The 17,500-nt window shown below is 36.6% G+C and overlaps 1 protein-coding gene across 1 annotated transcript in view; it reads left to right on the top strand.

The window, feature by feature from the left end:
* Positions 1-17,500, top strand: part of LOC135223343 (reelin-like) — a 484,942-nt gene that overhangs the window by 397,556 nt on the left and 69,886 nt on the right. Inside the window, 3 exon segments of the mRNA XM_064261806.1 lie at positions 1,938-2,099; positions 2,629-2,824; positions 8,004-8,283. Of these exon segments, the coding sequence (XP_064117876.1) occupies positions 1,938-2,099; positions 2,629-2,824; positions 8,004-8,283 (638 nt within the window).

The following is a 17,500-nucleotide window of genomic DNA, read 5'->3' as shown; positions in this document are numbered from 1 at the left end:
ATAAATTAATTTTGATTCAATTTTACTTAGTTAATTCAAGAATTAATTAAACTTTGTGTTGTTTTCAAGTAGCAGTAAATTCCCCTGAGATCATGAATTTCACTTATAAATTTTGAGTTTGATAATAAATTTTTGTATTTAAAATTTTTATAAGTGTTTTCTTTTCAGCAGCATATTTAATTTTGTTTAGGTAGAAACATAGATGGTAAATGAGCTGAATTCCTTCAGTTTAATTGAAGTGAGTTAGAACCAGGAAGTACTTGGACTTTTGAAAGCAGGGAAATACTTAGACTTTTAAAGCTGTTGATGAGTGATGCCCTTTAATTAATTTCATTACATATAAGATTACCTCACACCTGTTTTAGTGAACTTAGTCTGATTTTCTGCAATACTGGTAAGTTGTTTAAGGGATCACTGTTACCTTTAGAGTATTCAGTCGTATTTTACCTGTGATGAAGGTTTAGCTGTCTGGCTCTGGTGGGGTAATATTCAATAATTGGTAAGTGTAGTAACCAGATACTTGGCACTTCGTCCCAATATATATAGATACATATATATATCTTATTTTATTGGGGGTCGCACTGAACAGGTGAAAGTGCTGAATGGGGTCGTACCAAGAAAAGCATGGGAATCCCTGTTTAAGAACAAAAGGCAAAGGCGATAAAGGTGATAGGTTACCAAAACATTTCCGTCGCTTCTCAGAAGGTGTGGGTTAGTGAATAATGAAAGCAATGAATAAAAAACATTATGAATAAAGAAAATGGTGACATGAACAATGAATTATGAAGTAGGGTGACACCAGAGACAAACACCATAAGAGGGAGTGAGAAAAAGAGTTGCAATTACAGTGACAGTAAGAGCAGACGGTGTGTGCAGAGTTTGTCGATGTTTTACCAGCTCTCTAGAACTTAGCTTTTTCAAATCCAAGTTTGGACTTTGCGTATATCAGTCTCGAGTCCAGTCGACTTCCCAAGAAGCGGCTATTAACCCAGTTGGAACGTTTATATTTATAAAAGGATAATAAAAGAAAACACCAAGACGTTTTTGCATTAAGAGGCCCAAGAATATTTATCTTCAACTGTTTCTAAGAACAAAGATGTTAGGCGCCTCCCGACTATGATACCTCAGACTAGGTTAGGAGATAGCCTAGATTATAGATTATATATATATATATATATATATATATATATATATATATATATATATATATATATATATGTGTGTGTGTGTGTGTGTGTGTGTGTGTGTGTGTGTGTGTGTGTGTGTGTGTGTGTAATGAAAAAATATTTGTCATTGGAACTTGTTCATAATAATATATTTATTCAAAAATATTATTATATTATAGCTATAAAAAAGAGTTAAATTAGACAAATTACATCACTATATCCTGATGGCAGGTTCTTTTCTCTAAACAGCCTTAGTAACATTGCTGGGACAAAAAGTTGTAGACTCAAATTCAACTATCATTACTATATTGCTTACTTTAATCTCATTTAAGTTTTAAGTCCTCTATCATCTAAAGACCAAAAGTCTGAAGACACTAAGTAAATATTCACTTTCTGCTTGATGTATCAACAACATGGGTTTTAACTGTCATTTTTGTGTGCTTGGTTTACACAGTATTATGAGTCTGGTATAATCCAGATATATACCATACACATGATGCTACTAACATATTCAAGAGAATTAAGATTTTAGGGGAAGTAGTCAAAATTACAAAGGATTGATTAAATAAAAAGTGGTGTTACTGAAGTTAAACATTTATTTTGTAATTTAATTATTTAGGTACTCGGCTTCCTGCTCAAAAGAAAGAGCTGGATTAGAATGATACACAATATGTATTTCTATTCTCATTACTAATTCTAGAAAAGGTTTGCAGGAAAGAAATCATTCAATCAATATTTAGATCTGCACCTTTCTTTTGTTCTTCTAACCAGGTTAGAATACTCATTGGATTTTGGCAATCACTGGAAACTTGTCCGTGAAATGTGTTTGCCAGGAAGTAACCGCTGTTCTGAGCTCACTGATGAGTCCATATTCTATGCGCCTGTCAACTGGAATAGATATGTATTTCCTTTAGATCACATTGGGCCAGCAAAGTAAGTATTGCTATCAACAAATGTATTTCCTTATGATTTTTTGGCACAATAGCACTTGGCCCGCTTATATTCAGAACATCGACTGTGATGTTAATATTTTTCTTTTACTAGTACTTTCATTTGATGGCACACTTTATGAGCATCTTCATGTGGCTAGCTCTTTACCATTGCATTCAACTTGCGCAACATATTTCACTATTTGTTGGAAAATCATGCACTATATGCAACACTATATAATGATATGCCTACCTCTTAAGATAAGTATTTTTTACTAGTTTCCCAACAATATTTTTCTGATTTCTTACATCTAGAAAAAATTATTATAAATAAAATTAATATTAATGGTCTCATTAGGAGGAATCATGAGGAGGCTTCATTCCTTTTCACCTATAATGTATTAATAAGAATATGAACAAAGTTTTCTTCCACTACTGAGGAAATGTGAATAATGAGTTTCATTATTCATTATAAAAAGTACCCCATCATTATAGATATCACTTATGACATCAGTGTTCCTTTCACCACCTAGGTATGTCAGATTCCGGTGGATTCAGAAACCCACAGCTGACATTTCTGGGAGTCACCAGTGGTCCTTGAGGGACGTTTTCATAGGAGTTTCCTGTCCTCAACACTGCCTAGGTCGAGGTTCGTGTCTGCAGGGAATCTGTCATTGTGAAGCAGGATATGCTGGTACTTACTGCCAGCACATACTTAAAGAAAATGTGGTAAGTTTAGGGTTACCATTATCTTGGATGGTCTAATGAAGAATGTTTCAGAATCTTATGCAGTTCCTACCGCAAAGAACTTGTATATATATATTTTTTTTGGCAATGAACATTTCTGAACGGTAATCAGGTTTCAAATATTTTCAATATGCTATTTCAGATACATATGGTCTGAAAAACACAGCCTGGTTTGCTGGATAACACTGATGTTTCCAAACTTAAATAGAGATAATAAAACTCCATTGGACTTCATAGTTTAAAAGAGAACTTATGTAGATTTTGCTTTGTTTAGAGAGAAATGGTGTCAGGACTATGACCAAAATAGATGAGCTTGGAGAAGCTAGCAGGGATAAGTCTTCGAAATTATATAAAATTCCCAAATACGTAGGTTGAAGATTTATCCAGAAGTCAAACTGAAGGGCCTATATTAGGTGACGGCATAGTAAAGATTACCTCTGTTAGTCATCTTTAACTCGGGTTATCTCATTGCATTCCATAAAGGCGAAGATTTGGGAAGAGCAATATGCAAAAATGCCAAATTAACTAGATATCATTAGTGCCTAGACAAAATATAATTAAGGACTGCCTTTAGTGTTTATGGTGGTACAGGCATAATACAGCCGTGCAAAATCATGTCAGAAACAAAGGCTAACCTAACAAAACTAGAGCAATAAATTCTTACCCAACAAACTTCATCAGAATAAGAATAAAGTGCTGACCACTAATGGGATAAACAATTCGTCGAGTAACATATCATAATTCCTAGTATTAAGTGAATGATGCACTGTAGCTATAGTGCATCACTATGCTGTGACTGGAAATGGTCAGTGAAAATTGCATTAATGAATAACAAATATATTTTAAAACAAGTCAAGTAAAAAGCGGAAGCTTGTGATCATTTGCACAACGGTCCTCTTCAGCCAGCAAGATAGAAATTTATAAAATCCCTATAAAGACAAAATATGACGAACAGCCTGGAAAAATATTAAACACGCCTTCACGTTTAAATATCAAATGGCGGTCATGCAATGACTGTTCTCCCGTATCTGTTTCCCAGAAATTGTGATCTTAATTGCTGCCTTTCGTTCACACGATGCTCGTTTGTGTTAATCGGTTCATTCGTAGGTGGTCATAAACGACTTCAGCATCGGTGCCTGTTAGTATTTCTTTGACAACTGCCACCTCCACAGGGAGGGAGCAATGAGGAAGACGCAGCATCAATGTACCAGGAGAAATTGATTTCAATCTAAATTTATGGAGTGGGACTAACTTCTCTGTATGTCCTCCTTCCTCTGCAAAGGTTTTATGGCTATCGTATGTACTGCAAATAGTTATCAAAGCCATCCAATGTATCGCAGTTATTTAACAAAGCACCTTATGTGACCCGCTTTAACACCCATACTATATGCATTATAGATTCCGCTCCCTCTCGCTCCTCCATGGCGTGATCATTCTACTAACAGTGTTTTAGCTAAGTCCCTAGATGTTTTTTTAATGTTATTGCAATCGTACGTCCATACAGCGACCTGTTTCCTCCAAATAGAATAAATAACAAAGCTTGCATTTTATAGCACTCACTCCTGCACCTTTCACATTGTTACCCTGTTACAAATACTGGAACCAAGGGCATCATTATGCAGGTGGGGTGCTGGTGGCCCACTTGCCACCCTCAAGGCACTGGTGGGCTCCCTCCCCTAGCCTTTGAATAATAATAATAATAATAATAATAATAATAATAATAATAATAATCATAATAATAATAATAATAATAATAATAAAATAAATAATATATATATATATATATAATATATATATATGAAATTATATATAAATATATATATCTAATATAAATAGATATATATTATATAAATATATATATATATATATATTATATATGAAGTCAGGTGAATAAGTAAGTTGTTAAAAATAGTCGTTGCGGCTAGTGAATTTGGCCACTGTTTAAACATTCTTGGTCTGAAACAAACAAAATATTCGTATATATCTCTTTTCATACTCACCATTCGAGTATTACCAAATTCTAATTCTTGACCTGTGGTATCACCAATGGAACTCTAACAATATATATATATACATAATATATATATATATATATATATATATATATATATATATATATAATATATATATATATATATATATACACATTTGTTTATATACAGGCCGTCCTTGGTTTACAACGGTTGCGGCCTATGACTTTCAAAGTTTACGACACTTTTCAGTTATATTTATCAGAAATGATTTCCTGCTTAATGACGCATGTTCCAGGGTTACAACACTAATGATGCCAATCCAACAGAAGAATAGGACTCTAAAAAGGTTAATTAATCAATATTTGAAGGATTTTTTTAATGAAAAATGCAATGTAAGTGCAGTTTACATAGTTTTCAATGCCCCAAAGAATTAAGAGATGATGTTCCACTTTACGACGAATTTCGGCTTACGATGTGCCTCAAGAATGGAACCCCCATCGTAGACCAGGGACTGTATATATATATATATATTATATATATATATTATATATATATATATATATATATATATATATATATATATATATATATATATATATATATATATATATATAGTATGTATATTATATATATATATATATATATATATATATATATATATATATATATAAATGTTTAATTTCATTTATGTATTATGTGTATGTGCATGTATGTATGTATACGGCATATGTATTTATGCATATTCTATCATCATCTTACATGATGTCGAAGTATGAAAAATACCAATAACGGTGATTATAATATTAACAACAAGAATAATAAGAATAACTCTGCTGAATATTAATGTGATTATTATTCTGATTACAATACCATTATCAATACTTTACATGGCCGTATGCACAGGAAAAACTAAGTATTTTTTATAATGTATTTTTATTCATTTGCTAAATACTGGTCTTTATCCACACAGGCCCTATGACTGTGTGGCAAATTGCTTGGGTATGTGAACGGTACTTTACGTATCCTTGAAAATCCAAGATAACAATGGTTTTCCCAGTGTGTGTAAAACTCGGTGCATATTTCAAGTTAAAGGAAATGCGAATTATGCCATGGAACTGTATTATACAATTAATGTTCTTGTTTGATACCCATTCCTTTATTGTACTCTACTTAGGTGTTTGAGTGTGTGAAACAATATAAGAATTCCATACCCTACTATTACTACTAACTATGAACTTCGAGTCTTAATTCATAAAGTATATAGGTCGGGTGTCTAGGAAATTATGTCATACTACAGTACAAATGAGTGGGAGGGCCTTCAGTAATGACGATTTACCTAGTCTCTCTCTACGAGCCTGCTAGATTTAGTTAAGTTTCCCTTTAAAATCCTTTGATTTACTCTGATAAGTGCCATAATTATCAACCCTGGACATCTCTGCATATGTTTGCCAATTAGATTGTGGTTTCAATTAGCTTTTTCCAAAGTATGGTCCATATCTGATGCTTTGGTAATATTACATCAACGAAAATCAATTAGACGCGGCCACAATTTCACGGGGGTGGCTTACATCGCCACCCCTTCCACCAGCTGGTAGGGATCGCTTCGCTCGCCACTCCACCCATACCAAGTCTAATCGTTTGTAGTCCCCCATAATCCCCCGCCCCATAGAAAAAGCTGAAACGACGTCACTGAGTGGGACTATTATTTTCAGTAAACTTTGATACAACTGAATTTCCGTATGTAAATGCTACCTTGACATACCTTTGTTGTTAATGAGCTGCGTTTCTGCTTATAACCTATAGACATGGAAGTGTTATGCATCGCTTACTTTGACAAGTATGGTTATCCGTTGGGCTGTAAGAGTAAGACTGTTTAGAGCTTTAGACAGAGAATCTTCAATAAAAAGGGGGGTGGGGGCTGGGTGCGGGGGTCAAACCAGTACTTTGACTTGCGTTATTTCAAAATAGGATACAATATTTACTCAAAAACATAATTATGGATTAACAGAGATTAATGCAGTGTGGTATCCAGTTCAATTACAAACACGTTATCCTCTGGAAATTTGGCTTCAAGGATTAAGTTAGAATCATTCATAACTTTTACAAAGATTTTCATTATCACATAAAAACACAATATGCACGTTAACCTTTAAGATACAAAAACAACTTGTAACTCAAGCAAAACGAATGTGGAAGGGATCTGCACAGAAAATTTTTCTAATTAGAAACCATAAAGTAAGCCATACCTGGGTAAATGTAGATATTAATGAAACAGGATAACTTCAAATAGGCATCCTGGACACAAATACAATTAATCCTTAATGCAAAATTTTCGTATGGAAAATATGTTAGGCAGCAGCTTCACAGAATATAACTATATTTTGATAGCGAAGGATTAGTTTGATCACGATAAATCAATACTTGCACGAAGGGAAGCAAATTTTTGACACCCCGGAAAATGCCAGTATCTGCTGTATTATCCAACAAAATCTCTGTTTCGCTGTTTTTGTGAAACTAGAAATAGTCTATATCTGAACTTATTACCCTTATGCTTTGGCAACAATTATTTTAGAAACTTACTAAAAAACTTGTATTCGTTTTTCAGAAATAAAAAACAATGAATACATGGTGAACATTATATTATATATTATTACCTTTCAGGGAAATTTGTACAAAGGCTAAGAAGAGAAAATTAAAATGTGATTAAAAGCTCAATTTTGTTTTGTAAGTTAAACAGATTTTCAGTGTTTTTTTGCGAATTTCTCATATGAGTTATGTTCGCATTCAAGGGAAATATATTTGAAATATTATTGCAAGTATTATATTGATGAGATTATGTTGTAAAAGAACAATCAAGAAAATAGTGAAAATAGAATGCATACCTCAAAGCCATTTAATAAATTCATGACATGTTTAAAACCTAATTTTTAAAAAATTACCTTGATATTTCCAATATTTAACAGAGAGAGATTACACAGAAAACCATAGATCCATTTTGCTTTGAAAGGGATGTCACTCTACCTGAAATAGGTGATTAAGGAGTTTTATCTGTTTGTTTAAAAAACATCATTAAAAGAGTTTGCTATCTCAAAATAAACTTGCATGTTTTTATCTATAATAAGGAGTAGACGAAAGCAAAATTGTTAAACGTCCTTTTCAACATTCTGTCTGTTGTGACTCTGTTGCAGCCTTTCATCCGTGACGAATTCACACAGAATGTGTTCTTGCCCCACTTCTCGCAAGTACAAGGAGGTTTACTATCAGGTGGCTGTGGCCTGCTTGAAGAACCTCCTACAGCAACTTTCCAAGGGCCGCGCATCAGAATGCTACAAACCATACCTGTCGACTCCCGAAGCATCAAGTTTGTGCATTTCATCGCTCAGATTGGAAGTCCTCATGGAATCAAGATCTGCAGAAAAGCCTCACACAGACATCACAACGTCTTCCTACAGTACTCTGTGGATGGTGGTAAGTCGCCCCATTTCAAATAGGATTTGACATGAATGGCAATGATTAGGTGATACAAAAATTAGATAGTTGTTAAGGCTGTTTTTTATTGGTAATTTATTCACTTTTTCTTTTAATTTGAATATAGGAAATTTTACTGCAATCTGTATTTTCCTAACATACAAACCTGAAGTTCTTTACATTAAGATCTAGGTTGAAAATACGAGCTGGAATGGCCATTTAACTTCCACACAAGATGTCAACCTTGTTAATGGTATGCACTATACTTTGCCTTCCAGCCCAGGTGCCAAAAAGAGAGGTAGCTCAGGTTGGCCATTAAAGAACTTCAGGTTTGTATGTTGGGAAAACTACAAATTACTTTCAAATTTGCTACTTGTTCCTACACGAATACAAACCTTCATTCTTTACACAGGAATCTGGGTACTCTCTGAACCAACTGTCAAACTGACATATTCTTTCGGAATGCTAGAATTGGGGCATTGCCCCTGCGTTCATGAGCTCTCACCCAGACTGTAGCCCTGTCTTCACCAAGTGAGGCAGTTGCCTGCTTGAACATCTCATGTAGCCAGAAAGCGATTGTGTTCTTGGAAATCTCATTCTTGGTCGAGCCAGTACTAACTAAAAGACATTGATACTCAGGCCTGAGATATTGAGTACACTTAAAACAGTTCTGCAGCACCCTAAAAGGATGCAGTAGCATTTTGTCTGGATCACTACCAACGAAATCCTCTGGGGGGTGGGGGGGGGGGGGGGATAGCGTAAGACTTGAATCTGACATCAGATGACAGATTCTGAGTCTTCACTATAAACTCCAGAACAAACTCAAGCTATACTATGAAGCTCGTCTACTCTCTTTGCTGAAGCAAGGACAAGAAGGAAAGTAGGGATGAAAGTCACATCCCACCTCGGGGGCCTGAGTTCCCTGGGAGGACAAGACTAGTTGAAGCTTAAGTTCAGGAGCGTGGAGATCTCCCATGAGGAAGGGAGATCTACAACTTTTTAACTTATGGACTTTGCCAACAGCAGACCTTTAGCTCTTAATGGCCAAAACAGAGAGAAGCTTCTGAAGAGTTGCTCTGATTGGAGAGATGCTCCATTGACGACACCAGCTACAAAAAACAGCCCATTTCCCTGGTATACAACCACTAAGGATTTCCAAACATATCCAGGAATTTTCTTCACTGTACAGCAAGAAAAATCTCTACTCATAGGAGCTGCTGGGACTCCAGGCGTAAAGTGCCTGTGATTCCACACCTTGGTGATACTTCTAGACATGCAGCTGACACAGAAGGTTGTGTCAAGTGGAATTCTCTCTCTGAACCTCAGATAACAGAGCTAGCAGGTCGAGGTACCACTCAGCATTTAGCCACTTGAGGGCCACCAGAGACAACCTGAGATTTGCAGTGATCAACACTCTTAATTAGCAGACAAACCATTCTGTCCCTATTACCTGACTCTGGCAACTGAGCTTGTCCACAACCCAGTTCTGAGTACCTTGCACATACCTGGTAGATGGTTCTATGACTAGCCTTGTGAAGAAGGGACAGCCAAATAAGATGGAGTGGAAGGAACCTTAATAAAAGGCATTTGATGGATTAAACAGACTTGAAAAACATCGCAGCTGAATTCATAAATCCAAACAGCATCTTCTTGAACTAGTAACATCTGCTCAAATCTGTGACCAGTGTCTTCTTCTTTTGTGCATCTTCCATTGGGATCTGATAATATCCCTAGCTAAACACCACCTTGTTGAAAATGTTTTTTACAAAGTTTACTCTACCATTGCCCTAGGATCTCCCATGAGTTCTTCATTAAAATTTATTATGTAAAGTTTATTCTAATCTATGCAGAACCTATTTTATCCATCTTTCTTCCTCGCCATTACTACTGGTATGAATGTAGACACTGACCTTTCAATGATTCCCATCTCAAGCATCTCCTCAACTTCTCATCTTTGCACTGACTCTCTGCTCTTTCTTCACTTCAATGAGAGGTTCTCCCAACAAAATCTTTCCTGGATTGCTGGTTAGGATGCTTTGGTATTCCTCCAGAAACTGCAAACCCTGGTTTTTCTGCTGCTTGCTTAAGTTGTAACTTATGTCGCCATCTCTGTAGGCTCTTCTTCCTTTTAGCGTCAAAGTTCCAACTAGCCTTCATCCATAATTACTTGGTCCTTGTTGGTTTCTTTCTTAGTGATGTTAACTCTCAGATATTTCTCTTCTTTCAAGATGGCTGTTGCTGCTTCATTTGCTTCCTTCTCATTGTAGCCACCCAGGAAGTTCACAGGAGTATTCAGTCCACTACCAGTATCAGACTAGTAGTCAATGTGATTAACCACCCTTAATCTATATGTCCCTTTCCTCTGCAATATCATATCTATTCCCTCCATCAGTATCTGGTCTCCTCGATATAGTGATGCTTTTTAGGTCCCTATACTGCATATAAACTCTCTGGCTAGTCGAAAGATCTCTCACAGGAGATTCATCAGCTTCAACAGATATTGATAGGAGATGCACTCCTTATTCCTCACAGTCTCCTGCCCATAACTCTTAATGAATCTGGATCAGCTCTCATACAGTCCTTTCATACAGTAGCTCAATTGCTGTACCTCTTGATATACAAACAGGGTCGCTGGTAGATACCAGTCCCAATCCTTTGGTATCTCCTTTCAAATCTTCAGCCTAAATTTCAGCACATCATTGATCCTTTTCTAAGGACTGTTGCATCTTTGGTTATAAAAACTTATATACAACTGCTTATTGCTCACTAGGCAGCCAACCTCCATCATCATCCTTAGTATCTGTGCATCTCTCTTGGGAATTGTACCTTGGTGAAAACTTGGATAGCACCTCTGCTACCCACTCAGTTTCTATTTTGGGAATTGCTACTGCCTGTGAGTCTCTCAATAGCCAAGTTTAGCACTGTCAGGATATAGCAGTTACCCTTCTCCAACACTATTAATATAATGCCAATCAGATCAACTGCTATTTTTTTTGCTCGGCTCTTACATCAGTGGTGTCTTTCCTGGTGGCACCCTGTTGGAACAGACCCTCAGTGCAGTCTTTTGGCAAATGTCGCAGAACCTGCAAAATCTGGTGACTTCTGCATCAAATACTGGCCAATTAAAATAGCTGCTTATTCAGTCAACAGCCTTCTCCACCCCATGATAACCATGAACACTTGATTCATGAGTTGGCCTCATCACTTGGGCCAGATGTATCTCCAGCACCAGGAATTCCAGCCATTGTGATCTGGAAAAAACAAAAAATTATGTCTTTAGTAACCTTGAACTTAAAAGTTCCTTCAAGCTTGATTATTAATCCAGCATCAAGTTGGGCTCTTTCCCACTGCTTGGCAAAACTGGTATCCTTCTGCTGCTCTACTTTTAGCTATTCTGCTGTTATTTATGGAATGCTAGAATCTACTTCCAGTGGCTTCATGCTGCATATCTCTCACTGGACTTAGGCTCTAGCTACAGCCTCTGCTGTCTCAGCACTAGCCTTTTCTAAGTCCATCTTTGCATCATTTTTGTCTGGCTTTTCCATCTCAGCTTCAGCTTTAATCATGTCTTTGCGTCATGTATTCCTGGAATGTTTCCAAGAAAAATGTCATTAAAAGTGTTATCTGGGCATATAGTGTGCTACTCTTCCACAAAGGCCTAGTATAGGGTGTTTACTGCAGATGGATATTTAGGGATATTTCCATCATAACTGCACAGACATATTTAGTCCTCAGTTACCTAACTTCTACATAGAACTGCACTTGTACAATTTGCATCTTGTAAAACTGTTACCTATCCTTTGACCCATAGCCTTCACTAACTAGTAAGTTACAGTGCCTCTTCCTCAGTCATTCAGAGTTGTATACTTCTAATGCAACAGGTAGTTCAATTCGATCTGCCAGCTTCAACCCTTCATCTTCTACAGTCATCTAACTTGCTTACGTTAACATCCTCACACATCATGATAGGGGTCACCGCCTTCAGTTTCTCCACTCCTGTAGCACTGGCTACCTTTTGCTTGAACTCCTGCTGTTCTTTACTATCAACAAACTCACAGATTTTGGTTAAGCATCTGGTGTGCAGCACTAAAAGCACACACTTTCATTTTTGTTAGTCTGCTTCTGATTGCTAATCTTATAGTCCTTGGGTCTCTGGCATTTGACACTCCAGTAAGCTTACCCTATGACTACCAAGTACCACTCCACAACCTTCATCCTCTGGCCAGTGTCTCTTTGTACTCTTCCCTCCCAAGGAATAATGCCAAACTATTGTCTGAGGAGCAGTTGTGCCAAATCATTATTTCCATATACAACCATTGCCATCCATCTGTTGAAATATCTTTGTAGCCTAGCCACATTATTATTCAATTAGTTTAACAGACCACTGAGCTGATTATCAGTTCTCACAAGGCTGGCTACAAAGTGACATGCAATCTCATCCTGTTCTGTCGTAGTCACACAAAATTTCTTCCTGAATCCATCCTCAGTAACCTCGTACCTCTTTAACAATGCTCTCAGCAGGCTATTGTAATTCTAGGCTTCCTCAGATGGCATGCTAGGAAAAACCTGTAGACACTTACCTTTTATTTTTGGACTTAGACAAATGCCCCACTCATCCCTATGCCAGCTTTGGCTTTCTGAAATTTTCTCCAATCTTTCAGTGAATATGTCTATGTCATGGTTTTCATAAAACCATGGCCTCTGCAGTGTTGCTAACTTTTCCTTAGGTTTTGACCTAAGCCTTTATTTTAGGTTCATGTTCCTGCTGTTTTTCAGCTGCTTGTCTATGCCTTTCTGCTTCATATTTCATTACTTCTCTGGTCGCTGTCACTTTGCATGGGCTAAACTACGTTGTCACCATGCTGAAGTAGGTATGCCTAGGCCACTCTCATAAGGGCTAACACAAAAAAAATATCACTAGAAATCTCTGGCACCTAAATAATTCTAGGTCAACTACACCTATTTCATGTCACCAAAAGTATGGCAGGAGGCAATATGGTGGTAGTCAGCTTGTAGCTTCAAACTTGGTATGATTTAATCACTTAGTAAAAAATGAAATATAAAATTTATTCACAACAATAAGCATAATTTTTTTAACTTCAGCTGACCATAGCTCATAGGAGTGGTCTGACAGGGGTGTTTTCATTATAATAATTCCTTACTGTATTCTCCTATTTTGCGTGAAATAGCTGGGGAAGAGATGTCGGAATAGCCCCCAAAATTGTCCTAAAAAAAAATCTTCATTGTTACCGTGCAGGTAACCAAAATTGTCCACCTCTATTATATAACCACCAATATAAAATATACCACCACAAGCTAAATCTTAAGCCATTTGACCACCGATATATCTCAGAGGAACCCTATGTGATACCGCCATATATTTAACACCAAAGAAATCACCTCATCAGGATATAAACCACAATCCCCGAATTATTTACCACAAACCGCCAAATATATATTGTCACTGGTGAATAGAACCTCATATCATACACCGCCTTACCAGGGCCTGTAAAACCATAATGCACCAGTACTACCCCCAAGAGCCATAATACCACAAAGAACCACAGTCTCCACCCCATTGGTTCATAAAACCACAGATCACCATCAAAATCATAGCCACCAAAATTCATCACCAAAATAACCAATAAAAATCATCACTAGGCATCACCAAATCACCAAAAATCACCACCAAAAGTCATCAGCAGAAGAATTCCTTATAATATTTCTCAACTCCATGGTATTTTCCCACATTTTCACCCCATTTTTCCATTATTACAACAATTACCCAAAGTTTTTACGCCAAATCACTGCAGTTCTATATAATAAGAAGATATTAAAAGAATGAAAGAGAAAAAAAATGTTACATAAGACTGATTAATTACATTTCGTCCTCCATTTGCAAAATCTAGAAAGGAAATGCAACTGCACAATGTCACCTTTTTTTATTATTTTCCGGTCTTCTTCATCTTTGAGAAATGTCAATATCAACAGACCTGTCTTTTCATTTAAGACTACAAATTTGTTTCCTTTCTTCTCTTCAATAACTCTGAAAGGACCCTCAAACTTTGGACCTAACTTGTAATTTAGTTCATTTCTCACATTGATTTTTATGAATACATTATCTCCAATAGCAATTTTAACATCTGATGATTTTTCATTGCTTCTTTCCACCATTACTCAGGTCTTAGCCTCGAGATTACAGCTGAGACAAACATGTCTCTCCTTTTCTGTCGAAATTAATGCCTCAATTGTATCTTCTCCATGATGAGTTATACGCAACAAATCAAATGTGCCTCGCACTTGACAACCAAACAATACTTCAAATGGAGACATTTTAATGGAATCACTGACCATAGTATTAATGTTATGTCTAACTATGTCAATATATCTATCCCAGTTTCTATAGTTTCCTCCTGTAGTCTTCCTGAGAGCTTCGAGCACTCTCCTGTTTGCTTGTTCACATAACCCATTAGCTTCAGGTCTATGTGGAATAATTGTTACTTTCTGTTAAACACTGTAAGGTCCTGTTTACAAATTCTCTACCACTGTCGGTCAACAAAACCTCGGGTGAGCCATATCTTCGGCCATTTTATGCTTAAGTGGAAACATTTTTACTGTCCTCGTTAGTTCAATTATTATTACTAGTATATACCTATTTGCCTATCTTGATTCACAAAAATTTCCTAAGAAATCCATGTTTTCTCTGAAAAGTCTACTTGGTATCAGATTTGACCCTAATTTGCAAGAAGTTACCCTTGCGGGTTTGCAAGCATCGCACACTGTACACTTTTTCAAAATATTTTCCACATTTGTCCATATATTTTTCTAAATATACTTTTTACGCATCTCATTATACATTTTTCTACCCCCAAATGCTGACTACCAAACATGCAATGTACTACATCAAAAATTACTGGAATTAGGACTTTCGGAATCATGATCTGTGTCGTGTCTCCTTTACTTTCACTAGTCCTTAATTTATATTTAATTTTCCTGACCAACAGAATACTTTCTAATTCTAAACCTGAAAAAGGTAACTTATAACCTTTCCAGACTGATTCCCCTCTGAGGAACGCTTTTGCATCTGCCAAAATTTCATCCTCATCTTGCCTCTGCTCTATGAGACTTATAGAATCACTAATAGCTACCCCAGCTTGAAATCCTCCCGTATCATAAAAACTACTAAGGGCATCTGCGAATACATTTAACTTGCCTTCTATATATTTGAGCTTTGCATCAAAGACCCTGATAGTTAAGAACCATCAATTTCTTTTTAGGTGACAGATTGGTTTAATAAAATAATCCAATAATGAATTGTGGTCTGTAAGAACTTCTACTTTATTCCTCATTAGTAACATTTTAAAATGAACTAAACTTAATACTATTGCAAAGGCTTCTTTATCTACGGTAGCCATTAGTCTTTCATTGTTTCCCTTTGTCTCCTAAATTTCCTACTAAAGAAAGCTATGGGATGGAACCTCCCATCAAATTTTTGCATATTGCAAGCACCTATACCCTCCTGACTGGCATCAGTCACTAATGTAAACAGTTCACTGAAATCTGGAAATTTCAGAACTGGAGGATTCATTAATGCGTCCTTAACTTTCTGAAAAGCTACTTGTTGCAGTTCTCCCCAATAAAATTGAATGTCTTCCCACAACATACCTGTTAAAGGACCTGCTATGTTAGAAAACCCTTTCACAAACCAATGGAAGTATCCCGCCATCCCCAGGAATGAACTAATTTGTTTCTTTGTCTTCGGGACAGGAAAATCTATAATAGATTTTACTTTATTGTCATTTACTCTAGCTCCCTCTTTGGATATGACATGACCTAAATATGTAATTTGATTCTTCAAGAAGGAACACTTAGCTAGCTTAATTTTAAATCCTGCTAACCTATGTCTCCTAATTACTTCCTTAAGCACTTTTATGTGATGCTTAATTGAGTCTGTTGCAATCAATATAGCATCCATGTACACAAAGACATTTTTACCCAATAGCCCATGCAAAACTGTGTTTACTAACCTATTAAAAGTCATAGGACTACCTGACAAACCAAAAGGCATCCACATAAATTCAAAATGTCTCTTGGGCACTGAAAAAGCAGTATATTCCTTGCTATTTTCGCTAAGAGGGACCTGCAAAAAGCCCTGCGCTAAATCAATTGAACTATAAATATTAGTCCCCCAATTTCTACGAGAAGGTCTGGTATGCACGCGATTGGATAATGGTCAGGAATTCTTTTCTCATTCAAACGTCTAAAATTGATGCATACTCGGACAGATCTGTCCTTCTTAGGCACTACCAACAGAGGAAAGTTGTATGGAGACACACTAGGTCTAATAGTTCCTTCCTTTTCCCATTTACTGACCTCTTTCTCTACCTGTTCTCTGATTTTGAAAGGATGTCATATGCAGGAATAAAAATGGGTTTCGTACCATCCTCTAGATTTACCTTATGTTCTGACACATTAGTCAGTCCTAACTTGTCCCCTTGTAAGCCCACTGTATCCCCAAATTCTGCCAAAAGTTCGCTTACCACTGTAGTCTGCGTTAGCTAAGTGCTCGCTAAAGATTTTTGTCCTTGATTGTATTTCTGCCTTTGAAAACTCAGTTCCCCTCTACAATAGCCAATGAACCAATATCACTACTCCAGTCTTAGAGGTCAACAACATATGTATTCTTCTGATATTTCCTAACTGTATCTTTACAGTTCAATAATTCCACCCATGTAACGCCAGTATTTGATACTCTGTTCACCGATACAGTGCTAATGATCCCTCTTAGTTTCCTGCTACCGTCAATTATGCATACCTCCTTGGGCTTTTTCACTTCCCTAAGCCTGACTCTTACCATAGTCTTTGTACCTGGATTTAAAATAACATCCTCTGATAAAACACCTTTATATTTGTGGTTAGTACTTCCCCGTTCCACATCCCCATAAATATCACCACCCGTGGTGCTCATTGTGTCCACCAGGACCCCATTGTTATTATCATTATCAGTATCAGCACCCATGCCACCTTTGTTAAAACCGCCAAAATTGTCACCACCGTGGTTCTCAGTATCCCCTTTATCATCACCAACCCCACCGTCATTATTACCCATATCACCAGTGTGGGCTCCGATATCACCACTCCCCACATCATTGGTATCATTACTATTATCACTGTTACTCATATTAACCTCGGTATCCTTAGTTCCACCTGTATCTAC

Source organism: Macrobrachium nipponense, chromosome 8 (assembly GCF_015104395.2).
Source record: "Macrobrachium nipponense isolate FS-2020 chromosome 8, ASM1510439v2, whole genome shotgun sequence".
Lineage (NCBI taxonomy): Eukaryota > Metazoa > Arthropoda > Malacostraca > Decapoda > Palaemonidae > Macrobrachium > Macrobrachium nipponense.
Note: the sequence above shows the minus strand (reverse complement) of the source record. Positions and strands in the feature narration are given on the sequence as shown.